We start from the raw sequence: 21,963 nt of genomic DNA on the forward strand, positions 1-21,963 counted from the left end.
CCCCCCAACCCCGCCAGGCCCCCGCTCCGGCGCCCCGGGCCTCTCTCTGCCCCCTCCCCGCTCTGTTTATCCACATTTTGGGAGGATGGTGCGGTATGTCCTTTGTCACGGCTGCGAGCGGTTTCTGATTAATCGTTCGGCACCTCCTTCTGGCAGTGGGGCTTTTTTGTTTTTTCTTCTCCTTTTTTTTTTTCTTTTTTCTGCATTAACGTATCTGACAATGTGCTGGGGCAGATAAGCCCGTTAAAATTGTTGGCGTTGTTTGATAAGGGCGGCTCAGGGCGCAACTGGTTCTGTGCGCTCCCCGCTGGCGGCTCCAAGGGTGATAATATGGCCAGTCATAGCTCCTCTCCTGCTAATATACAGTTATTTTAAATGCTGCTTCGATGACAGCCAGCGATGCTTCTGCAGAGAACACGCCCCTTAAAGCTGATTTTTCAAGCAGCAGGAAATGATGCTGTTTTCAGATTATCTGGATGAAATGGCAAGTTGTATGCTCCATTAGGCCAAAACAAATGGGGATGACTTAGCTTGTTTGTCTAAAGAAAATCACAATATTTTTACTTCTGCTGAGGGATAACATAGCTGCTACTGGCATAGCTGACCATTAATAGCCTTAATAGTGAATCTTATTGCTGATCATATGATTGTGACCGTACATGTGATTGTGAAATGCTTGTGACATCTTAGTGTGTGGTTTGTTTGAACACCACAAAATTTAGTCTGCCCCCCTCTCTGAATCTATTGCTACTTTCTTTAATGAAGACCCAGTGCACATATTTAGCACAAAGTAGCAATACCAAATTTCTTATTTCTTTTTTCTAAGCTTTTGCAAAGACCAAATCCTACTTGCAGAAAAATTGGAGCTCTCACTTCCTAGATCTAAATTTCTGCTGAGCAGGAAAAGATTCTGTTTTCAAGGAAAGCYATATTTCTATCGCGCAGCTAAGTAGAAATAGGAAGTTGATTTGAAATGAATTACCATGCATCTATCTGCAGTTACCCTAACATGCATCTTAGGGTGCTACTGACCACTTTTTTACTGCTTTCTTTCAGAAGGGTTATGAAAACCTTTGTTGAGTTGGATTCTCCCTTATGCTTTTGCCTCACGTTTACATGTAGTTTCTGCACCCGTCAACAAGTCAGTTTTCTTGACCTTCTGCCCATCATATACTGCACTATATCTAGAAGAGACTTTTTGCCCGACTGCTGTGTTAAGCATGCAATGACAGAAATAATTATATCAGTTTTCCAGAAAACATGAAGTTGCTCTGCATCTGCATAGTCTTTCATCCAGATGAGTACTTCTTACAGTGTCACAGGGCATTGTCTATCTATGGGAATATGATGGAATGCAGAACTACTCATGCTAATGTTGCATGTTATTTTAGGGTAGTAAATGAATAATCCAATTAAATGTATCTAAGAAATAAAGCTTTAATGTATGAATAAAAAACTCATTTGGGTAATCAGATTTAGGTTCTCTTTTCCCTGTGAAGGCTTACAGAAATCTGCAGAATCATGTCACCCAACTCTGTCAGTTCCCCCTTTCCCCAGTGGGGAGAATGATACTTGACTTGTTTTCATCTGTAGCTCTAAGTGCTTTATGAAGTGATTTTTCAACCATAACAGAAAGGGAACCTTAAAGAAAACACGTGAAAACTGGCGAAACTTCTCCTTGATACTAGAAGAGAATGTCCTTTTAACTTTCATACAAACCTTTAATAACTAGATTCGTTTGGGCTTTGCTAAGGATGAGTTGAAGCTGAAGATCACTACATATAATAGATTAATACATTCAGTCAGATGGACGCTACTGTGCCTACTGTCATGCTGCACTGCTGGTGCCATGCTGGCTTTGAGGCAGGCTTACAGAGCAGCCTATGCAACTTCACCTTATGACACAGTTGTACAGTACATACTTCTGTACGTACTCTGCTCACCATACGCTTTAACATACTGCAGCTTTGCTCTTAAATTAAACTTTGCCTACTGTATGTGAAGAAGTGAAAGGAAAATACTGAATTTCTCTCCTGTACTATCCAGAATGCTTTCTCATTCTGATTTAACATACTCTGTTTCGTAAATATTTTTTAGGCAGAATAATTGCTGGTCAGAATAAACTATATTTACCAATTTAGCTCTTCTCAGATCTAAATAGAAAGCTTTACTATTTTTAAATAACCAGCACCTTTCAAAGACTTGGTATCTAATGCTTGAAGCAGATTAAAAAAGGAGTAAAGTTTATACCATTTTACAGATTTGGAAGCTGACATGAAAGGAATTGCCTGAAGTTATCCACCGAGTTGAGGACACAGCAGGGAATTGAACCTATACCACACAAGTCCCAACCATGTGCTCTGTATACAAAGCCAAAATAGTTTTGACGAGGCTTCCAAAGGACGTATTATATTTTGCAGACTGGGACATACAGGCCCAGGGTTTAAGTTTCTCATCCAGCCTCACTTAACTGGTAAATGGAAACCAGGCACTCTAGCATAAAATTTAGTCACAGGGAGATGTTACCTTTGACAGTAAATAACTGTAGTAAATCTATATTTCTCTGGTAAAATGCTGTTTGTTTTCCAAAGGAAGTACTCAAGCGTGTCAGCTGCAGACACTTCAGATCAGACTAGCTTTGAAGTTTGGTTGGAACTGAGGTGTCATTTTGTTGGCCCAGAAAAGATTTGGGCTCGTTTCTGGGAACAGCATCGCAATTATACTTATATGTTCAAAGAAGACTGAAATAATTCAATCAAAAACTGAATCAACAGCTGTGTGGAGAATTTTGTAAACAGGGCATGTCGGCAGTGCTTTTTTGTCAGTCTAGGCGTTTTGTGTGGTTGATCAGCTCATCTTTCTTTTTCTAAAGCTAGCTATACAAAAAGACTGAATATTTCAGCTTTTGAATGGCATACCTAGCCTAAAATACTCACTCCTAAAAGGGAAGAACTACTGTACCCTCTTTTGCAGGATATGACCCCTAACTTTTGCTTTATCTGCATGCTGCTAGAAAATTGGTTTTAACTGGTCCTTTGCAAACTAGCTATGTTTAGTTTTATGCCCAGAACTTCCAGGAGAGGTTTTTTTGGGGGGGGAGGGGTTAGTTATTTTTTCCAGTTACTAGGCTTTGGCCTTATGTATTCAATTTATTAAAGAAAAAAAAAACCTAAAAATACCCTTTTGTATCCACAGTATATAGTTTCTAATGGTATCTGTTAAAATATTTTTTTCTAAGTGCCGTCTTCCTTTTAGAAGCCGTTGTTTAAGCTGCTGATGTGTGATTGTGCTGTGCATAATAATGAAAGTTGAACGGAAGTGGTGATTTCCTCATCCACTACTGAAATAAGCTGTGGTGTATTACAAAGTATATCTGACTGCATTTTGCTGCAGTATGAGTTGATAGCTTCCACACTGAAAGTCTAGATTTCTGTTATATAAAAATCTGGTTTGGTCCTTGCCTTCCTAGCTCCCAAGGAGCCATAGGGCACCAGCGTGCTTCACACTGTAGAGTGCATGCTTCGTGGAAAATGTTGCGCAGGACTGCTCCTACTTTAGTCTGTAGCAAGCCTGTTTCTTCCATACACATAGAGCTGTAAAACTTTACTCAAGGTACAAAGACATATTTATTGCTTTACTTTCATTTGGACAGAAGGCATATCTTACTCCAAAATTAAGTTCCGTTGATTATAGTAAGTAGGTAATTCCATTGAAATCAATAAGGCCATTCTGTATGTTGATTAAAATTAATAGATTAAGGGCCAAACTTTTCGTGATGAGACAGGTGAAAAGATATTGAATAAATGCAGTGCGTTGTTTTCCCGTTTCATAAAACTGACAGGCATGACCATCCTCTAAAATGGTAAATGCTAGTCAAAGCAAATGCTACTGAATATATTAGTAAATTAAACACCATTTCCAGACACGCTGGCTGTTGGCCTAACTGCTCCTATTGCAGGTTATGGGAATTTTACTCTAGATTTCAGTGGAAGGAGGAGAAAGGCAATACTAAATGTTTGTAGAAATCACACCCTATAAATTTGGCTTGAGCTTTTCTAAAAGTGGCATTTGTGATAACCCCCTTGTCTTTCAAGCATCTGGAATGCAACATCATAGTTGCTGGCTATCTGAGAGGAAACCATCCTGATGACTTACAGCAAGCAGCTACCAGCCAGTGTAAGTGGTTATCATGCAGAAATCTTCCCCTATTTCCTGCCAGCTTCGGTACCTTCTATTTTCTCTTCTTTCACTTTCATAAAGCTGGCTTGCTGTCTCTGCTGCTGCTGCTGCTTTTCTTTAATCTTGTTTTCTGATTAGGGAGTTCTCTGCCTAGGGAGAACTGTTTTGGTGAGTGCCTTGTGCTGGACAGGTCCAGCTATCATAAAGAAGCTCAGAGTACAGTGTGAAACTGTTTATAGATAACTGAGGATCACATGTGAATGCAAGTGAATATTTCAGATGGTTATGAGGATGACCGTGGCTGTTCAATACCACATTGGCAGTTTGAAGCCTAAATGTTCTGTGTCTGCATTAGTGGGCTACGTCTTTTGATCCAGATTTAGATTCTCCTCAAAGAAAACGTGCACAGTATTTGGTGTTGGAGGTATTGTCACCACTACCCCCCCCCCCAAAAAAAAAGTCAGGGACTAAGAGGGAAAGGTAACTTTATCGGGGGCTGGATAGGGCAGGGAAAACAGAAGGTGCCTCGCAGGTGACCCAGTTGATGTAAGGAAGTGAACCTGACTTTCAGATACCACCATCTTTTCAGCTTGTACCCAGGCGCTCTCACCAAAGAGGTCAGAGTAGATCAGTAGATCAGAGTTGCACCCAGCCTCTATGGGTTTCTGAAACATCCTGTAGGTGGGAGTTTGGATTTTGGTTTGTGGGTGTTTTTTTTTTAACTACCTTGCTGCACTGCATAGCAGCACCAGTGTATTTCCTGCATGCTACCAAAAAAGGATAAGTTTAGGATATGACAGAAGTGAACTTGATTCTGTCTTTTTCAGAAGTAAACATTTTGGCTTCAGTCTAGTTTCTTCAATCCCTGGAAGGCAGGTACAGAAAAATGCTGCGTAATGGAACTTGTATGAAGGAAGTTAGTTTGGAAGTGGGGCTGCGGACCAAGATAGCCTGATTAAAGCTATTTCTTTTGTTTTTTCCTTTGCTGCTTAGACAGCTAGTGAAAATGAGACCAAACTACCTCATTTCAGGTAGGCTAGACTACACCACAGCTGGAATCCTTGGAGTAACCTTTCGAGGTATAAAATTGCTTTTGGGAGGCAGTAGAAGAAAACAAGTGTAGTAGGTTTGTATTTGAGGCCTTTGCATTTGAACGAGTGACACTTTAAAAATATCTTCAGAAGCTTTGGTTTTGGGACTGTGGATGGGGGCGGGAGAGGTTAGTTTAATTTGACAGCCTTTTTGCCTTCTTCATGACCAAAGATAATTATAGCAAAGGCTTGGTAAGGAAGCAGATAAAGCATATGCCAGCTTTTCATTTTGGCGATGCAACTTTCAGCCTTTGTTTGATAATTGAAAATGAGTGGTCTCACCACATCTGTTCTCAATCACACAAACCACTGAACGGGATGGCATGAAGGCCCTAGCTTGGAATAACAGTGGTGACAGCAGTGAGAATAGCACTGCACTGGAGACAGCATAAGAATACTTGCATGCTATGCGCTTGCTGAATCCTGATCTCCGGTTAGGGGTAGTGATCACTTGCCGCTGTTTTCAGAAGCACAAAACGTAAAGGAAAAACATCCATGGTCCTTCTGTGCATGGATTGCGTTAGCTTAACCCTGAATAGCTGTTTGAGTCTTGCCATGCTCAGATCTCCACTGCCTGAGTTGCCAATGAAGTGTCAACTTCATATTGTTTCATTATGATTAGATGGAAGGGGAATATTGTCTGTAAAAGTTTACTGAACGCCCGTTTAACTTTTTTAAGTGATGGCTTTTTTATTTTTAAAACAGTTCTGTTGTGTTCATGCTAACACATATATAATGCAAAATGAAAATCCGCCTGTAATATTTTGACAGAAGTTTTTCTAGTTTTCTGGTGGTATACTAAAGTACTAAATATTTGATAGAGAAGGCTCTATATACTGAAAACATACCCATTATGTCTTGGCTTAACCACTTGCAAAAGATTTTTCATTTCACATAAAGCTCTATGCTTATTGAATTGTACTTTTGTATTGAATCTGTTTTTTACTACACTGTCCAAACAGGAAATGTAAACATTAATCAGTGAGTAAAGATATAAGGATGTAGCTTCCATAGGAAATCCTACAACTGTGCCAAATCGTTCTGCCTGGAGAGGAATATCCCATGCAGATTGTGGTCTTGATATTCTGGCCTCGCTTATGTCCATCTTGCATCACTTATGCCTGTTGACTGGGGGCGGGAAAGGATTTGAAATATGGGTGAGATGAGAGAAAATGAAGCCTATGAATTGGGATCCTGCATGGGTGGAGGGACAAGAACAAGAAGCATTGGAGAGCATTGGACTGAGCTCATATGAATTTAAACAGAAACATGGAGTGATCTAGAATCATATTTTAAAAAGCTATCGTAAACTGAAAAATTCTCATTTTGGAATTTGTTTGGGACTTCTGCTTCGTGCAGAATGGGCACTTTTTCACCAGTATGGCAGTTAACAGCTAGAATAAGAAATAGCTCATTTTGCTGTAATGAAAGAGGGTAAAGCAATGGTGTATGTTCCTGTTTTTTTCATATGGTTGTATGTATTTTTCGACAGAGTTCCAGAGGTTTTATTTTTAATATGTTTCTTGGCAATTTGGAACCCTCAAAGGTAATTAGAAAGGCTGTGGACAGCTGTCATTTTACTGGGCTTCAATTTTATCATTTAAGAGTAACTTAAGTGAGCATTCCCCGTAGAGCAGGGTTTCTTAGTACTATACAAATGCCCTACCCCAAACAGCTGTAATTATTCAGAGATGCACTTGAATGCAAATTCTTGCTTGTCACTCTGGAATGCAGTGTTGATTCTCAGAAGGGCTTGCTGGCAATATGTATTAAACAGTTTGGGGGGAATGAAAATTCATTTTCGGCAAATTTTATATGGTTGTTATGCTTAACTTTTTTAGGTTAATCTCTGTGGAGCTGGTCTAGTAATATCATGAATAGGAAGCACTAAAATATTTAAAGTAGAATATGAATTTGCTTTATTCCTGCATTCAGTGTTACACAAATCATGGCTTACTAAAATAAGTACAGAATCTATGTGTAATAGTTTGTATGGGAGTGGAGTATATAATCCAGTGATATGGAAGTCCCTTGGGAACTTTCATATACAGAAAGACTAACATATGTAAGAGTGCTGAGAACATGGAGGCAGTGAAATGGTACATTTTCTAAAAGGACAATATTCACATGTAAACAGCTGCTCTGCTGAAAACTTTGTTATGCAGAATAGGATTAATTATATTTTATTGAAACATTATCTGGGGTCCATATCACTCTTTGCCCACATTAACATTTTTGAAGTGTTTTTCCTCAGAATGTTATTTAAGATGTAGACTGTGAATCAGGATCTGAAAACACTGTTTTCAGTCAACACATTCCTTTTGTGTCACTTGTCAAACTCGGGGAGGCATAAGGAATTTATATATATAGTCTCTTAAACAGTCCTATTTTTTATAGGGTGAGGTTTATCTTTCCAGTACCATCTTAAGCACTACCTCTCAAATTGTTACTGAAGTACTATAAAATATGGACCTAGTGGTCCTGTTGAACAAGTTGAACATGAGTCAGCAGTGTGCCCTCAAAGTGAAGAAGGCAAACCCCACGCTGGGTTGCATTTGCAAGTGCGTAGCCTGCAGCTCCAGGGAAGTGATTATTCACCTCTGTTTGGTACTTTGAGGTTGTATCTGGAGTACTGTATCCGTTTTTGGCCTCTTCAGTTTGAGAAAGACTGTGACATACTGGAGCGAATTCAGTGGAGGGCCGCCAAAAGGGTCAGGGGACTGGAGCACCTGAGCTACATTTATTCAGCCCGGAAAAAAGTAGGCTCGGGGGGAGGGGGAATCTCGTTGCAGTCTTTAACTGCCTGGTGTGAGGGTGGCGAGAAGACGGAGCCAGATGTTCCTCAGAGGTGCACAGGGAGAGGCAACAGACACCAGCTGCAACAGTGGAAATTCCAATCAGATATTAGGAAAAGTGTTTCCACAGTGGGGATGGTCAAAACGGAAGATGCTGCCCAGAGAAGCTGTGGAATCTCTGTCCCTGGAGATACTCAGAACTCAGCTAGATGAGACCATCAGCAGCCTTCTCTGTTGGCTCGGCTTTCAGCAGGAGGTTGGACCAGATGACCTCTGGAGTTTCCTGCTTACCTAAATTACTTTATGATCCTATTCTGTAACTCAAATAAGTGTAAACACTCCTTGAGTTCCAAACACAGCACACAAAATGGAATCATCAAGTGGGATACTTCAAAACTGAAAGGAAAGTCATATGGCAAATAATTTAGTACTGTCACCAGGATGAGATCATCCTGTGATCAGAGTTTCAAATGGAAAAGAAAAATGTGTATATGCAGTCTCAGTTTTGGATTAAAAAAAATTCAGATACAGTCTGTAGACATGCATCAGGTTGAACTGTTTGCCTACTTCAGTCTTGCCAATGTTATATTTTTGCTGCTGCTTCAGTGTGTTAATTACTTAATATTGCATTCTGTGCATCACTGGGAGCTTCTTGTGCAGTATAGTACCAGGAATGAAGGTTCACAGTTATACAGAAGAGCAGAAGAACAGTTGTGCTATGTAGTAAATTGATTATGTACCTTGCAATTAAGGATTATGTTTTGAAGTTAAAAGCTGATGAATCACACTCTCAGCTTTTAATAAATTGTATATATCTTTTTCCTGAGGAAAATATTAACATTATTGATAGGTTTAATCTGCAGAAAACTTGGCTATAGGCACAGCTCTTAAACTGTATCAGATGTGTGCTTAGCTTGACCTACTTTTACAGGGAGTGGTGTGAAACTGTCTTCTTACATGACCTACACCACCATTGTGAGGGCTGGAAAAAACTAAATATTCACATTATAGCATAGGTTATTGCATTCTAACTGCAGTTATACGTAGTTTGTAGGTAACTCATGCCATAAACCTTTTTTTTTTTCCCTTGTGTTTACTGTGGGAGTTGAACTTGCTAATGTCACTGTTTGCCAGCTGGAAGCAATATACTTTAGGAATTGACCTCAAGATATTCCATGAAAGGAGGCCAAATCCTATTAAACAGGACATCCATGCTTCTCTTAGCTTAAGGTGCAGGGCTTTACCAGGGCTCTGAGATAAAGACTGTTGTAACTGTCACTAAGTCTGTTCTTACAATTGCAATTGCATGAAAGCAGTAAGCACCATCTAAAAAACATTATTTGAGAAAACAAAGCTTTGGAGATTTCCCTCTTTAAATAGGAAGGAGATTTTTAAAACTTAAAAACTTAAAAAAAAATTAAAATACTGCACGGACCTTCAAAGACCAACATGGTTTTGAGGAAGGTTTGCTTGATACTGGTAGTCTCAACAATTGCATTGGTAGTGCAACAATGGTAAAATAAGTTTGTGGTTACTGGCACACAGCAAGAATAATACATTACAGAAATCACAGATGGTTGAGCTAACATTCATAGAGGGCAATTTACTCTGTGAAGGATTAGTGAATACTAGTTTTAGTCTCTCTAAAATTAATTTAGCAGGTAAGCAATTGCACTTGGAATTGCTATTCCAAGCAATTGGAATCTCTCATATTCTAGATAGTCCTTAGTAAGATTAATTCTTAAGTGCAGGTCATTGACTAGTGATATCTTGAGTACCAGAATAATTTCAGAGTGTCTCCTTGACTGTTACAGTATTAACTCATGAAAATGAAGGAGGTGGTGAACTTACTTTGGTGTTCAAAAGCAAAATTAAGTGTCAAGGCTGGAATACTAACACTGGAAATCTTCATAATATTAATAATGATCTGTAGGGAGCTTGTGTGAGCCAAAGACAGAGGTATTTATTTGGGCCTATTTCAACAAACCCAGCGATGTCACAGAATCACAGAATGGTTGAGGYTGGAAGGGACCTCTGGAGATCATCTAGTCCAACCCCCCTGCTCAAGCAGGGTCAGTTAGAGCAGGTTGCCCAGGACCATGTCTAGACAGCTTTTGAATATCTCCAGGCAAGGAAAATCCACAACCTCTCTGGGCAACTTCTTCTAGTGCTGAGTCACYCTCACAGTGGAGAAGTTTTTCCACATGTTCAGATGGAACTGCCAGTGTTTATTTTAGTTTGTGCCCGTTGCTTCTTGTCCTGTCACTGGGCACCACTCAAAAGAGTCTGGCCCCATCCTCTTGACACCCTTCCTTCAGGTATTTATTTATACACATTGATAAGATCCCCCCGGAGCCTTCTTTTCTACAGGCTGAACGGTCCCAGCTCTCTCAGCCTTTCCTCATAAGAGAGATGCTCCAGTCCCTTAATCCTCTTAGCAGCCCCACGCTGGACTTGCTCCAGTAGCTCCATGTCTCTCTTGTACTGGGGAGCCCAGCACTGGACACAGTACTCCAGATGTGGCCTCACCAGGGCTGAGTAGAGGGGGAGAATCACCTCCCTCAACCTGCTGGCAACACTCTTCCTGATGCACCCCAGGATACCATTGGCCTTCTTGGCCACAAGGGCACATTGCTGCCTCATGGTTAACTTGGTGTCCACCAGCACTCCCAGGTCCTTCTCCGCAGAGCTGCTTTCCAGCAGGTCAACCCCCAACCTGTACTGGTGCATGGGGTTATTCCTCCCTAGGTGCAGGACTCTGCACTTGCCTTTGTTGAACTTCATGAGGTTCCTCTCAGCCCACCTCTCCAGCCTGTCCAAGTCTCTCTGAATGGCAGCACAGCCCTCTGGTGTATCAGCCACTCCTCCCAGTTTTGTATCGTCAGCAAACTTGCTGAGGGTGCACTCTGTCCCTTCATCCAGGTCACTGATGAAGAAGTTGAACAAGATTGGACCCAGTACTGACCCCTGGGGGACACTGCTAGCTAAATAAGTCTCTGTGTTTCGACACTGCTGTGTCGAAACACAGAGACTTATTTTTAATCTAGATTTCATCAGGGATGGTGGAAGGGAAAAAAAAGAGAGAGAGGGTGAACACAGAAGCTAGTAAAAGGCGTTTAGCGTGTTGGCATAGTGGTCTGCGGAGGTAGACCTGGCAGGGACATCTACCCACAGTTCAGCTTGTGGCTGTCTTCTGTAGCATGGGTCCTAGAAACTTGCCCAGCGAGTGCCTTGCACACCCAGCAGAAAGCTGAGTTTTGCCTGTCAGTTGCCCTTTGAACCCCAAATGTCAGCAGAGCTGCAGTAGAAATGGGAACCCAGGACAGCCATGCTAGAGCTTAAGTTTTTATGCAACAAAAAAAAGTAGTGTTTCAAGGAGTGCTGCATCAGTGAAAGCAACCAGCATGATTGCATGTTGCTTCATTTGCTGTCACACGCTTGTTTACAACTGCAGGGTAAAAGTGGCTTAAAATAAATGTTGTCTTTACTTATACTCCTGCTCAGTGTTGTCACCTTTCTGCCATGGTTGCTTGCCCAAGGATCGGAGCGAGGCTGGCCGTGTGCCCGGCAGGACTGGCTGCTGCACCGCTCTGCCCACGCTGGCTGTGCCCATGACTCCTGGGATGGCTGTGCTGATTGCACAGTCAGGAGCAGTGCCATTTCTTGTTCTTTCCCAAACGTAACACTGCAGGCTTGAAAGCGCCTGGCTGGCTGGCTGGCCCTCTTCCCTGCAGCAAGATGCATTATTAAGGGTTGAAGAAATGTTGTGATGCGTGAAACCTGGATGCATCTATGCTTGTTCATAACTTAGGAGAGGAAGATCCATGACAGGGTCCTCGTTCTCTGTAGCACGATTGCATTACAGAATTTGAGGGCAGAAATTTATTGTAGTCCATCTCTAGCTAGAGCAAGACTGTTCTCATGAGACGCTGTCTAGAGTGCTCCCTGGTGAAACTTCACATGCCTTGAATAAACAGGCTTTATTAAGTGTACTGCAGTCTSCTGTGAGGAAACTGAGGAAGAAATCATTGCATTTCCCTTTGTGTAATCCTCCCATTTTCCCTTCTTCCCAGACTCTTCTGCAGTCTGGCTGTCCCATTCCCTTCTCCTGCTGAGTCACAACTTTGCGGAGCTGTGCATACTTGGCTCTTAGCGAGTATGCGAGGCGCTCGGAGACCACTTCGGCCCCCTGTGAGGAGGACTGTATAGTATTACAAAATCTCATTTGACATTACGTTATGCTTGGAGTAAATTGGCGTGTTACTTTAGCCTTTCACTTCCCTATGTATACATGTCGGGGGAAACGGAGGGGGGAGGGAAAAACCCCAGATAGGTCAAAACTAAATTAATTTGGTGACTTCATCTTACTGACTGGCTGGATCTTGTCCCTGTTGAAACTCCCAAGCCTGCCCACACCATTTTCTGGACTTAAAAGGTGGAAACAAGCTCAAGCGTGAACCTCAAGGAAAGCAGCGGACCTCCTGCCCTGTCGGAGTTGCCGCAAGGTTGGAGCGTAGCCTGCACTTGGCATTGCTAAAAATAGGGCCTGAGGGGCCTAATAATCTAGGTGCTTGTAAGCTGCTTCCAAGAGTTGTGGGTTTTTTTCTTAATCAGGGATTCTGATTATTCTTATCCCATCCTACTCAGGGGCAGATGTTTCTGTGGTGTAAATGCGGGGGACTGCTTGGGTGTATCTGCAGCATTTTGTCTGGGAGTGGATGCGCTGTGCTCGAGGCGGGCAGTGGGTTAAGGATGAGCTCTCCTCAGCTGCTGTCTTCGCTCTGCAGCAAATCTGAATTTGTTAAAGCCCTTGGAGATCTACCATGTGAAAACGTAACTACTCATCCATCATCTAGTGGGAGCAAAAAGATAAAAGGTTCATCTGTTATTTGCAGAACCCAGGCCAGGAGTTGGAGGCTTGCTAAAATGTGCTGCTTCCCTAGGCATCCTTTCTCCACCGTAATGGTTGTACTCAGCACTGCTGTTACCTTACTTTGTCGTGTTTTTAACCTCTTAGTCCTTTAGCTATATTGTGTTCTGTATTCATGCCTAGCAATCTGTTATTTTCAATAAGAGTTAAAAATTAATACAAAGAGAATCAAAACTCCCATGTTTGTCTGTGAATTGAGATTTGTTTCATGGAAGATTGTTTGCTTATCTGTCAGCTCTTTCAGGATTTTCTAGTTACAAAATGATTGCAGAACCTCCTCTCTCCCATTTATATAAGTCTGAGAACTAGTTTTCTCTGAATCAGCATTTTTCACAATCCCAGTGTCCCTTATGAAAGATGGACTATTTTCTAATGTCTGTTATGAAAATGTTACCAGTTGTACATCTTCCTTACTTCCTAAGATCTTAGAGGTGAAGGCTTTGGTGGGGGGAGGTAATGATTGCAAGTAAAAGCAGGTTATTTTTGAAGCAGGTTATTTTTTAGCATTGCCACACTCATGTTCCTCTCTTTCAGCTCATTCATAGGTTTCTGTGGTTCTTCATTAATAAATGCCTTCATAATTTGTAATAACATTCATTTTATATTCATAGTCATGCATGCTTTCCCTACAATAACAGTGCCTGTCTATGCAGCACTGAGTATTGCTAATTTTTTTGTCAGATCATAGTTTTTCTAAGGCCTAGCCTGGAGTGCTGTGCATTGCTGTGGTTCGTTTGTAACCAGTTCTAGTGAATATACCTTTGTAGAGTGATGTCAGCCAAAGACTGTGAATCACTTCTGTTTCGTGGAGGCTACTGAAGTCTGCCTTTCTGGAGTCTCTATCTTAACTAAAAAATACATTCTGGACAAAATATTCATTTACTCATAGAAATTGACAGGAAGAGCCTTTCAGGCTATGCATGTAATTCCAGCTAAAATTAGGATAGTGTGTAGTTAAGTGCTAATACTGCACTGTACTTTTGCAGGCAAAGGGGAGTCCTGCATAAAATTTATTAGTGTTGCCATGGAGACTTGATACGGGCAATGTATTTCATTGCTCTACGCTGTCAGTGGCAGCAGGAATGAAGGAATTGGAAGGTAGTCCAAGAATGAAAAATTGTCACTTATACTGTGCAAATATGACTGGCAGATCAAAAACATAAAATTCAAGTGATTCACTGAATGTGAATTACCCTAATTTCACAACTGTTTAGTGAATAAACTTCAAGCAAAATATTTTGCAAAAAGTAGGCAGTAGACAGTGTAAGGCAGTGCTAGTTATTGGGCCATCTTAGAATTTTTGGCTCAGAATGCGTATATTGTTTGAATACTTTTGGTTGTGTTTTTCAGAAGGAAGTGAATGTCTGGAAAAGAAACAATATTTTTCTGCCTCAGAGATAATATGGGTGGGTTTTTTGATTTTGTTTTAGTTTTTCTTTGTCTTCTAAAGCTGTATGTACCACAAAACACAATTACCACCACTTTGTGTAAGAGTTATTCAGATTAGGGTATAAACCAGGCCTTGATATCCATCATAAACATTTCTGTAGGTCAGACTATCCCAGCATTGGCAGGCAGTCTATAATTTAAAAGAACAAAACTGGAAAAAATGCACTAATCCAATCACAGTAAATCTCTTGGTGCTCTAACCTCGCTTGCCTTTAGCGGCGAGCTGCAATGAGAACAATAGGAAGTACGCTGTTCAGTGTGCTAGGTGGTCGTGCTGCAGCAGGCAAGCAATCAGAATGTACGTGGATTGATGCAGCCTTGTCTAGGCTCTGTAGCATGCTTCACAGTTTTAGGTCTTCAAGTCAGATCCATGTTGTGAAGCTAAAATGGCATTTAGAAGTGAATGAGATACATCAGTGATAAAGGATTTTTAACATTTCAACATTATTAGTAACAGGGGTACAGTGCACAAGAGATTTGACATTCGGCATTTTAAAAGGTGTGAATTTCTCCCAGTATTATAACCAGAGTATTATTTTCTCCTTTCTTCCATGGCAATATCTCATTGTGATTCATCTTTAACTGTTTGAGGTTTCTGACTAGAATGGAGCATTTTATAGTGCTTGCGACAAAAATTACTTCAGTTACAGTACTCTGCCTTGAGGCAACTGATTTTTGCAATTGCAGTTGCTGCAGGAGCACAGCACAGCTCCAAAAGTAGGGTTAGAACGACACGTTGACAGAATGTACTGTATTTTTTGTATTATTCTTCCATCCTCAGGACTCCCTTCAGCAAAGATAACTCCAAGAGTAAGTGGACTCTTAATGGCTATGGATAAGGCTGTATGTAATGAATGTAAAAATAGTAGGCAAGGTCCAGCTGCGAATCAACTACCACTTCAGAATTATTTTAAAGGATGAAATCTCCTTCTGTAGGGCTGTGGCCACCGAGGCTCACAGGTTCCTTCTCCCAGGGATTTTTGCTTTGCAGTAGCTTTCATCTGAGAAACCCTTTCCAGCAGAAGCTAGGGCAGTCTCTCTCAGCTACATCTTTGCCTTTCTGTCATATCTTCCGCTTCAGCAATTTTTGTTGTGAGAGCTTTTGTTTTACTCAGAATATCTATCCTGCTACTACCAGGGGACAGCTTCAAGAAGGCTCTCCTTTGTAGTGTCACACAGACATCCYCTGTGTTTAAAAACTTAGTATCATACCTTGCCTAATTCTGCAATACAAGAAAGCCTTATAGGTTCAGAGACGACTGCGCATGTAATGGGTAATTACACTGGAGATAGATTCATTGCTGTAATCCTTCCAGTCTTGCCATTATGACTGCTTTGGCATAAGACAGCTTCTGCTGTCAACAACTGTTTTTCTCCCCTCTCCTCAAAAAACAAAGTAAATATGTCCCTTGCAAAACCATCCTTAAACATGGCTGGATAACACCTTGTAAAGTGGCAGTTATCTGTAGGAAGAGCAGTGGAAAAATGCCTAATAGCAGGAGACTCTGTACTGAATGTATTGGCTTAAAAAATTAATGCTCCTTTGGGTGTACTGTTGACCTTTGGACATGCTGAGCTGGTACGATTTTGATTTGGGAAGCTACTTAAGCATGGACTTGAGTTTTGGCACCTAACTAATCCTATGAACTCATGTCTGTGGTGCCTAGTTGTACATGGGTAAAAGCATTTTCTGAAATGGCCTGAACTAACATGTAAAGACTCTATTACGGCTTGTTCATATTTATTGTGGATTTAATTTCAGTTTCTTGCAAGTAAAATAAAGGAGAATCTTCCGTGACTAGGCAGTACTGTAACCGTGCATTGCTAGAGGCTTTAAATCCCCACCTGCGTGCTCTGAAGTGGGGGATGCGATTTTCTGTCTTGAAGCTACTTGTGGTTGCTACAGAGTCACTAGATACCTGTGTGGAAGATGGAAACTTAAACATCACAGTGAGGTGGATGCTGTTCTTCAGGCTTGTATAAGCCTCATGACATCCTTATGCTTGAGAGCCTTCAGTCTAAACAAGAGGAGGCATAACAAGTTGAAAATGTAAATAATGTATTGGGAAGATAGGAATGAGTAGTATATTAAGACATACAAACAAGTTGTTAGCTACTTGGCCATTCACAGAGCGTACAGGTCTCCACCTGTTCAGCTCTTCCCTTGCCTCGCATTAGAGATGTTTGTTAATACATGCTTTGAATCCGGATCAGGTTTTTAGAAGTAGTTTGCCATGCAGGGAACTGAGTCATGTAGAACAAGCTGGCCCCAGCTGTGGGTTTCAAGCTCAGGAATTCAAGCCTGTTGCAGAATACCTCGGCTCTTCTCTCTGGTTGTTTGTTTTTTTTCAAGGTCTGCCTGTGTGGTGAACAGGATACGTGTGTATCTGAGCACCAAATTAGAACACAGTTAGAGTAAAGGAAATCTTTCCTAACTGTGTTTATTGAAAATGTAACCATAGAAGGGTGGGGGACAAAAGAACTTAAGGTATTGTAAACTCTTTCAAGTGAAGAGACCACGGATGATTCAGACGTGTTAACAAATCACTGTAAATAAAGGGTTGTGTCATTTCATTGATTTCTACCAAAATAAATACTGATTTTGCAGAAGTTTGTTTAAAATTGTCTTGTTACATGCTCAACTGAACATATGTGTATGAATGTGAAGCTGTTGGCTGCAACAAGTATCCAAAACTTTTGCTTGACCCACAGATCATAATAATTCCTTTTGTTTGCAGACACAGTGTAAATAACACCACAGATGTGCTTCAGGGTGTTATTTTAAACCTCAGATTGTTCGTTCTCTCACCGTTTTCTGATGTATAGTTCTCAGTCCCATACAGTGCTGCAAAGAGCTTGTTTGCCCTTCTCTCACTTACTGAAAGACCCATATCTCTCTTTACAGTTGCTTTGGGAGGAGAGTGATGCTTCCTTCCTGCATGTAGATTTTCTTAATCTTTTTAACAGGGTAGACTTGCTGCTTTCATTGCTGGTAGCTGATGGTTGTTGAGTGTTTTGCTTGGCCTAAGGAGGCCAATTAAAATTTGGACAAACTAATGGCAATTCCGAAACAGAGTAGCTTTATTTCAAATGTTATCGTCCAAATATTTTGTCTTCTTTAGAATGAGTGGACTTTTCCATATTGAACTGTTGGTTTAATATTAAACTTACTGTTGTGAATCTTAAATGGGTATTACATTCACTATTAAACTGTTACTTTGTTTTTATAAACAATGTTTAATCTGTTAGTTTAATAGTGAAAATGTTAGTATCTTTCTACTAGTTTCTTTATCTTTAAAAAAGCTAAAAATACTAAAGTAAACATGATAGAAATTAAGTTTTAAACTTAAGATACCATCAGTAACAAAGGTGCTATTTATCTGTTCAGTCTGTCTTCAATCCTAGTGCTGGAAGCTAAGCTTTCCTAATTAGTCATAATAATGTGGTTTTAAGAGTAAAAGGGCACTCCCTATTTCTAAATCCTGCACTCAGTTCAGTCCAAGAGCTTAATGTGTACCAAGAGAGCAACCTTTGCTAACTGTTAGAGTGAATACAGTGCAGTGTTCGTACAATTAGTTGTGTTGTCTGGGAGCCTGCAGGAAGCTCATAGTTGGAAGAACTTCACAGGCTAAGGATAGTCTGATTTCTTCTGCTGTACTAGGATGTGCCCATACAGACATGGGTAGAGAGGCAGTCTGCTTCTGAACAAATTGTCTTACCAGAAAAAGGAGAGGCCAGTAGAAGTAAGTCGGCCCCTCAAAATCATGCTCTGATAGTCAGGGTCCTTCCAGTACCCAGAGCAAACTTGAGAATTTTGTGTTTTGGTTCTTCACGTCAGTAGATGGGGACAATTTAAATTATCTCCTGTGTCTGTGAAATTTGCTTTTAAAAAGTGACCTACATTATGAACTTTATCTTGTGTTTTGATCATCTTCCCTGCTGTATGTATTTATACACTTAGATGTTGTTGAGTCATTTCATGCCTCTTTTTTTTTTTTTTTTTTTTTTTGCCCAGTTGCTCCAGCATATCTAAAAATGAATTGAGGTAACTTGCAGTTATTATGTTCTCTACAGAATTGCTTATGAAGCTTCAAACAGTTGTGTCTCTGTAAATCCTCAAAGAGAATAATCCAAGCAAGCCTCAGATTCCCCAGATGAGATCCTGCTCTCCTTTATTGAGAGATCAGTCCAGGGCTGATACAGCAGGCCTGGAGCTGCAGGGAGCAAATGGTGTTATCTACAAGGTGTCACTAGAGACAAAAGCGTGAAGTCCCAACCAAACCATTTCCTTTCAAGAATAACATTACAACTTGTTGATTATTTGGTCATTTCTGAAAGATGCTATACTTCTGATTTTTACTTGTGGACTTCCTGAAGGATTAATCTTGGGAACATTGTTGTTTACTGTTTTCATGATTCATCTTGGTTGAGCTCTTTGAAACTGCTGATGATATAAACTTGAATATGCTCATCTTAGCAGTGTCTCCAAACAGAAAGATGTGGCTAGCGTAGCATAATAGAAATAGAATAAAAATCAGTAGTATACATCTCAGGTGTATGCATTTGGGTACTGATGATAAATGCTGCTATCAATTATAAGTACTTGCTGAAAAGGACCTTGGTTAACTAGGAAAATGTATTTAAGACAAAAAAGATTGAAATCTTGAAGGTGATCCTTCCTCTCTACTCGGCCCTGGTGAGGCCACATCTGGAGTACTGTGTCCAGTGCTGGGCTCCCCAGTACAAGAGAGACAYGGAGCTACTGGAGCAAGTCCAGCGTGGGGCTGCTAAGAGGATTAAGGGACTGGAGCATCTCTCTTATGAGGAAAGGCTGAGAGAGCTGGGACCGTTCAGCCTGTAGAAAAGAAGGCTCCGGGGGGATCTTATCAATGTGTATAAATAAATACCTGAAGGAAGGGTGTCAAGAGGATGGGGCCAGACTCTTTTGAGTGGTGCCCAGTGACAGGACAAGAAGCAACGGGCACAAACTAAAATAAACACTGGCAGTTCCATCTGAACATGTGGAAAAACTTCTCCACTGTGAGRGTGACTCAGCACTAGAAGAAGTTGCCCAGAGAGGTTGTGGATTTTCCTTGCCTGGAGATATTCAAAAGCTGTCTAGACATGGTCCTGGGCAACCTGCTCTAACTGACCCTGCTTGAGCAGGCAGGGGTTGGACTAGGTGGTCTAGATGATCTTTAAAGATCCCTTCCAAACTCAGCCATTTTGTGATTCTGTGAAACGATGTGGCTATGAAAATTCTTGGCACCAAGTGCTGTTATCCAAGGTCTTGGTGAAGGGTTATCTGAACAACGAGTTGAATTCTGTTCAGCTGTGTTCAAGGAGGACTACTAAAATGACCAGTAAAAGAAGATCTGACTTTATAAGAGACTCAGAGAATTGATTTGTTTAATCTAGCCTGTCTGGGCATTGGTACAGAGACTAATTGCAATCTCTAATACATTAAGAAATCAGCTCTGGGGAGTAAAAAGCCATTTGAACTATAGGATAATGGTGGCAGAAGAATAAATGGATTTTAACTGATAGGAAATGTTCCTAATCATTTAAAGGAATCAGGTTCTGAAACAGCTTTCTAACTGGACTGTTGGGGGTACACATCTGACTTACTTTTAGGACAGAGGTTGATAAGTTTTTAAAAAAGGATTATCTGGCATGCTGTGTGACTGTTGGGCACTGAATTGATGATCCAAAAGGTCTCTATCTCAGTAAGAATTCAGTATTTGAGTGAGTAGAACAGCTTCATCTTCTAGAATTTATCTGAAACTAAAATACTAATTTAGGGAATATGATCATCTTGCAATTGCAAAAACTGATGTAGAGATACCAAATCACTGTATTCATGCAGCACTAAATGACAATCCCAGGTCTCTGATTCTGTGTTTATATCTTTAGGCTATGTTTGATTCTTTTTGTTCCTACTTCATTAGCATTAAGGAGAGAGAATACTGTAGATTTGTATGTTATTTAAGTGTACAATGACAGCAAGAGAAATATGTTCATAGATTCCAAGAGGGCGTTGGGAAGGTTATACATTGCTAAAGAATTAAAAAGTGAGCCTCCTTTCTCCATAAAAGAGAAGGTTCTCTAGTGATGCAGCTTTTCTTCCTGTTCCTTGTCTTTGAACAAGATGTCTAAATTCATTCTATTTGGAAAACAATTACTAAAATGTCAAAAATACTTTTTTGTCCTTTTTTTCCTAGTTGGGGAATGGCGGTCAACGTGTACTCTACCTCTATAACCCAAGAGACTATGAGCAGACATGACATCATCGCATGGGTTAATGATATATTAGCTTTAAACTACACAAAAGTCGAACAACTCTGTTCAGGTAAGAAAGTGTGATATGTTCTACCAATGTTTATTTAAAAACTGCTTTAAAAGTCTGATTTGCTGAAAATAGATAACTTTTAGCTTTGACATAAAACAATTACTCTGAGAAAAGAGGCTAATGTATGTACAAACAAAGGAAACGTTTTTGTGTTCATGTTAATCATGGAAAGATAAGGTGCCTTGAGAAGGCATAACAAATGCAGAGGTGAACATCATGAATGTAGCAGAAGATGCATGGAAGTAATAAAAAAGTTGACTAAGCAAGAAAAGAATACAGTGGTAAGCTTTTGTGTTTTAATGCTACCAGGGTGGTATCTTTTCAGAGGGAGAGTGGACATAGCTAAAATGTGACAGAATACTGAAAACACAAGTGAATAAAATTCTCCAGCACCTGTTCATTCCTGGTAATGGTTCTGAAATTCCTGCTAGTGTTTGCATAAAAATACCCAAAGTATGACTCTGTGAAGTGAAGAAAAACTTAAAATTTAGGAAATCAACATTTAGCCGCTGTAAGAAGTTTCAAAAATTTGCCAGGCAAATCTGCCTTTAAATGCAACTGAACTCTTGTTGTAAGTAAATTTAGTAATGAGCTCTCTAAAACAGTAATGGTTTGAATATTTTGGACAGTTTGGTTAATCAAAGTGGAAACTACAGGATGTATGTGAAACAACAGAGTTTTGTAACTAGATGATGACTAGAAATGACACAGACAAAGGCCAATGCTTTCCTAAGAACATGGATGCCTCTGGGGAGTGATTCTTTCCAATTTCCTGCTGTGATTTTTAAAATTGAAGATGTTTATGTTGGAGGAGATCTAACTAGATCACTAGCTCCAGACACTAGTGACATGCTGGGAATATCTTATTTACAACCACAGTGCTCTAATCACACAGAACTGAAACCATATTACCACTTCTCAGCTATTTACTGGTCCAGCTGAAATGCATAAATGGGGTCTTTTCTTCAGATACTTGAATTTACCTACCATTCTTGATGATTTTTCTGTCTCATATATGTTCCCTGAAAGGTAGAGAAAATCGTTTGAAGATGACAGCCCCATAGCATATTCTTTAAAATTCAAAACAAAACAAAACAAATATCTGCAGAAGCAGTCTGACATGCTTAAAGAAATGCAGTGATCATGAAATTGAGGTTGACAAAGTGCAGG

At 40.4% G+C, this 21,963-nt stretch overlaps 1 protein-coding gene across 4 annotated transcripts in view; it reads left to right on the top strand.

Annotated features, from left to right (window-relative positions):
- The window catches only part of MAPRE2 (microtubule associated protein RP/EB family member 2), a 94,455-nt gene that overhangs the window by 34,235 nt on the left and 38,257 nt on the right, over nucleotides 1-21,963 (top strand). For all 4 annotated transcript variants that reach the window (XM_026064423.1, XM_026064421.1, XM_026064424.1 and 1 more), the window contains one exon: nucleotides 20,666-20,793. In XM_026064423.1, coding sequence (XP_025920208.1) covers nucleotides 20,666-20,793 — 128 coding nt within the window. The remainder of the gene's footprint in view (nucleotides 1-20,665; nucleotides 20,794-21,963) is intronic.

This window comes from Apteryx rowi, unplaced genomic scaffold, assembly GCF_003343035.1.
Source record: "Apteryx rowi isolate R43461 unplaced genomic scaffold, aptRow1 scaffold_216, whole genome shotgun sequence".
NCBI classification, from domain to species: Eukaryota; Metazoa; Chordata; class Aves; order Apterygiformes; family Apterygidae; genus Apteryx; species Apteryx rowi.